The 4881-nt window shown below is 54.1% G+C and overlaps 1 protein-coding gene across 1 annotated transcript; it reads right to left on the minus strand.

The window, feature by feature from the left end:
- Window positions 1–3345: 3345 nt before the first annotated feature.
- Window positions 3346–3900, minus strand: LOC135326386 (olfactory receptor 14A16-like; the record flags this gene model as incomplete). The annotated part of the gene is made up of 1 exon (XM_064504269.1): window positions 3346–3900. A coding segment is annotated over one exon (555 nt), but the record flags the coding sequence as incomplete, so codon positions are not given.
- Between the last annotated feature and the right edge of the window lie 981 nt (window positions 3901–4881).

Raw genomic sequence — 4881 nt, forward strand, 5'->3', positions numbered from 1 at the left:
CAGTCCATGTTCCCTCCAGGAGACTCTTGCCCAGAGAACCGAGACCTGATGACTATGCTGAGTGGAGCCACAACATTGCTGCTCTCCATCTAACCCTATACTCTGACGGCAGCTGGGACACTGACGAACCTGCAGTAAGCACGTCAAACCCAACATCCAGAAGATAACAAGCCTACTCCAAGGACTACTCAATGTAAAATCCAAAGAATCAGTGTGAGACAACCCCTGGCAGTGACTGTCATCATGGCTGTCGGATTTAGGACAATGGGGAAACGCATTAAACTCCTGGTCTTCTGAGCGGAGTAGTTCTGCATGCATGTATGTTATAAATTACTATACATATTTGCTATAATTTAGTTGCTTGTACACCTTAGCTGTCAGTTAAGCTAATGCCTGAAAGGCATGTCCAAACCTTGCCTACGCACTGCTGGCACCGACACCATGTCTCTGTCAGTCAGGTGGTGGAGAGCAGTGAGAACACCTGCGGGAGATCTGGTGAGGAGTCAGGGGACTGGCAGAGTATGTGATCACAGCCCCAGCGTGTGCTCTCTGCACACTGACCGAAACCCCTCAAGGCAGGACATGCATATTCCGTTTTGTCAACAATGTCTCACTGCTTTGCAGCCAGGAGCTGCTCAAGGTTAGCACAGCTGAGATAAGGAAATAGTTCTAGGAGATAAAAGGGGCCCTAAGGATACACAGAGTGAGTCCTGCCTGGGTGTCTGACCTGTGCGTCCAGCAGCCTCCCATCAGCAACCCCCCCATGCAGTTCCCTGTTTATTAAATGTACTCTGTTTGACCCCTCATGAACCTCAAGTGTCCCTACACCAGTATTTGTCCTTCCCTTTCCTGCCTTGCGGTCACACCATCCTCACACCCTCCCCGAAAAAACAGCACATTTCTGTTTACACTTTTCCCATGGGCCCTGGGTTTGTTTGCCTTGCACGCTCATTTGGTGTTTCTGAGATTATTGCCCTGGTAATTCCTATATCAGCCAGGAATTCCATTGAACTAGAACCTCCTTTTACTAGTTGGTGGTGGTATCCTGCAATCCCTCATGCTGTTGTCTACTTAGAGACACCACAAGTCAGGGGGAGCCATCTGCACACACACACACATTCACAGCTGACACAAGAGCGCTTCAGTCTGGGGGACCTTTAGAAACCTGAGGGTTTGGCCAACAGAAGCCTCCTGAAGTTTTACAAGGAGAAGGGGCAAGTCCTGCACCTGGGGAAGGATAACTCCCTGCATCACTCCCTGCATCAAGGCAGCATGGGACCTTACCAGCTGAGGAGTGACCCTGACATGATGGGCCTGGGCATCGTGAGAAATCCCACACGAGCCAGTGGGGCACACTCATTGCAAATAAGGCCAGACGACTATGGGCTGCATTAGGAAGAGCTGGGCCAGCAGACCAGGGGAGCCATTATCCCCCTCGACTCAGCACTGGGGTGGCCACAGCTGCAGCAGTGTGTCCCCGTGAGGGGCTCCCAGGAGCTTCTCTTGGTAGTGGGAAACAGCATGAGAAGGGGAAACAGCCACAAACTGCAACTTGGGAGGTTCAGGTTGGACATTAATGTGAATAAATGTCACTCGAGGAGTAGTGCTGTGCTGCCAAAGATCACCCAGAGGGAGTCTGTGATCATCCCCTGGCTCTGTGTTTCAAGGAACAGCCAGTGAGGATAGAGAGACAGCAGTAAAGGGAGGGAGATCCTGGAGTGAGAGCAAGGTGGGGAAGCAGGTTTACAGTCTGCAGGGACACAGCAGCAGGCATGGGACAGTGTAGGACAGCCTGTGGTGGAGACAGTCAAGGGCACAGGCAAGCCTGAAGGCCACTTGCCCCCCAGGGGACCCCAAGAGGTGTCATTGTCCTGCACTCGGCATTGCACACCCCCACATGCAGCCTGCCCCCAGGAAGAGACCTTGTCCGTGCACGAAGGGATGGAGTGAGGAAAGCCAGAGCTTGGCTGGAGCTGCAATCAGATGCCTTGGACATGGCAACTGCTGTCATTAAATGACTCCTAAATGATCCCCCACCCACTGCCCAGCCAGTGGTATGCTCCAGGATCCGCTGGTGTCTGGTGCAGAAGAGAGGCCATGCAAGGCTGGCCTTTTCCCCTCCGTCAGGACACGGAGCCCTGCAGGAGGATGGAGCTGACCATGCACCACCCCACAGCTGGGTGAGCAGCCAGTGCTGCAAAGGGCTGATGTGAGGGGCTGCTCTGGGACCATGGCCCTGGGGCAGCTTCCCCACTGTGTCCATGCAACAGAGGGAACAACCTGGGCTCTTCCTTACTGCACCTGCCATGTCCTGCTGCCTTTCCCAGCAGACCTGCATTTGCCCTGCAAGCACATGGCTGTGTGCTCCCACACTGCCGTTCACACACAGTAGCTGCCTGCTGGCATTTTTCATCTCCTGGGCCCTTTCCAGACCAGACCAGACCCTCCCCACCTCTCCCCACCTCCCCTGCCCTCTCCCCAGCCCACCCAGCACAGCAGACCAGGCTGGGGTGGCCCCACAGCAGTGCCCGCCAAAGGGGGCTGCAGAGCTCTGGGCACTCACCCCACAGCCCCAGCCCCTCTGCAGGGCACAGCAGCTGCTGGGGGGCAGAGAGGGGGGTCAGCCTCCCCATCAGCCCCACACCTGGGGGCCAGCAATGGCACAAGGCAATGGAGGCCAGGCACTCCAGGTCTCCACTGCTCTCATGACCAGAGATCCTTAACCCTGGCTGCCTGCAGCCCCTCCGGCACCTCCTGCGGCCCCAGGGATTGAGCAGCCTGCCCACTCCAGGCACATGCTGGCCCTGGAGATCCTCTGTGCTCCCTGGGTGGCTTCATATCCCCTTCCAGCAGGAATGGCATCTGTCACCAGCCCTGTAATATGTGGGACAGTCCCCGGCAGATACCTCTTGACCACTCACCCCCTCCAGGGGCACTGGCCACCCGCAAGGGACAGCTGAATCCAGCCCTCCTTCCCTAACACATCACTCTACGAGCTGATGCCCCTTAGCCCATGCAAAACCCAGGCACAGCAACAGGGCCTTTTCAGGCACAATTCCCTGAGTGCATTCTTGGCTCCAGATGGGAAGAAGAGCCCATCGTTTAGGCAGAGTACTGAGAAAATCCCCTTTTATTACAGAGAAGCTGTGTGAGTGGTCAGCTCTGACACAGTGAGGGGCAGATTTACAGAAGGCCTCTCAGTCAGACAGATCGGGCTTGTATCTCTGGAGAAGTCGGATGCATTCAAACATTTGTGCACAAACATGAGTATCACAGATAGAATGTGCAAAACAAAAGAGCTGCCAGAGATAAACTGGAAATGACTTGTGAAGAGAGGTGGGCAGCTTATTGCTGCTGAAATACTACCAGTTGAATCATTTTCCTCAGTGCCTCCTTGAGCTCCTTGTTCCTCATGCTGTAGATGAGGGAGTTCACTGCTGGAGGCACCACTGAGTACAGAACAGCCACCACCAGATCCAGAGCTGGGGAGGAGAGGGAGGGGGGCTTCAGGTAGGCAAACATGCCAGTGCTGATGAACAGGGAGACCACGGCCAGGTGCGGGAGGCACATGGAAAAGGCTTTGTGGCGGCCCTGCTCAGAGGGGATCCTCAGCACAGCAGTGAAGATCTGCACGTAGGACACCACAATGAAAACGGAACACCCAAAGCCTAAACACATACTAACCACAAGAAGCCCAAGTTCCCTGAGGTAGGAGTCTGAGCAGGAGAGCTTGAGGATCTTGGGGATTTCACAGAAGAACTGGTCCACTGTGTTGCCTTGGCAGAGTGGTATTGAAAATGTGTTAGCAGTGTGCAGGAGAGCATAGAGAAAACCACTGGCCCAGGCAGCTGCTGCCATTTTGACACAAGCTCTGCTGCCCATGAGGGTCCCATAGTGCAGGGGTCTGCAGATGGCAACAAAGCGGTCATAGGCCATGACAGTGAGGAGAGAATACTCTGCTGATATAAAGAAGAGAAGGAAAAAGACCTGGGCAGCACATCCTGAGTAGGAAATGGCCCTGGTGTCCCACAGGGAATTGGCCATGGATTTGGGCACAGTGGTGGAGATGGAGCCAAGGTCCAGGACAGAGAGGTTGAGGAGGAAGAAGTACATGGGGGTGTGGAGGCGGTGGTCACAGGCTACGGCTGTGATGATGAGGCCATTGCCCAGGAGGGCAGCCAGGTAGATGTCCAGGAAGAGCGAGAAATGCAAGAGCTGCAGCTCCCGTGTGTCTGCAAACGCCAGGAGGAGGAAGTCATTCAAGGAGCTGCTGTTGGACATTTGCTCCTTTAGGGCACAGGAGGATTTTCTAAGGAAGAAGAGACATTGACAAATTAGGACACCCTTGTCTGAGCAAAGATTTCTCCTAAAACCCTCCCAAACACACACAGATTACCTCTCCCCATCTCAGGAGCACCATTATTGAGCTCCATAGCTCAAGCTTTGGTTTGTGCTGGCTGAGTTTGCTATGAGGAGCAGTAGCCTCTGCCCGTGGGCTCCGGAGGAGTCAGCCCTGACCTACAGCCCTGCGTACATGCAAACTGTGGTGACTAAAATTTCTATTCCAAGTTCCGGTCAGATTTACTCCACTCATAATGTTGAAGGGATTTTCAGCATTTTCACTCCCAGTTCCAAATAATGTGGGTTCATGAATACTTTTGAAGCTTATTGTGTTTTCTTTAGCTGACTCTGTCACACCGGAGGAGGATTCTTGGAGGTAGAAATCCTCAGCATTGCTGCTGCACTCAGAGGGACCAGCTGTGATTCCAGAGAGGCAAAAGGATTCCCTCTGACTTTAGTGCAGAGGCAGGAGAGCTGGCCTGTCCATCTGCCTTGTTCCCAGCTGCCCTGTGCTCCCACCTCGAAGGTGGAGGACAGTTG

Source organism: Dromaius novaehollandiae, unplaced genomic scaffold, assembly GCF_036370855.1.
Source record: "Dromaius novaehollandiae isolate bDroNov1 unplaced genomic scaffold, bDroNov1.hap1 HAP1_SCAFFOLD_27, whole genome shotgun sequence".
Classification (NCBI taxonomy): domain Eukaryota; kingdom Metazoa; phylum Chordata; class Aves; order Casuariiformes; family Dromaiidae; genus Dromaius; species Dromaius novaehollandiae.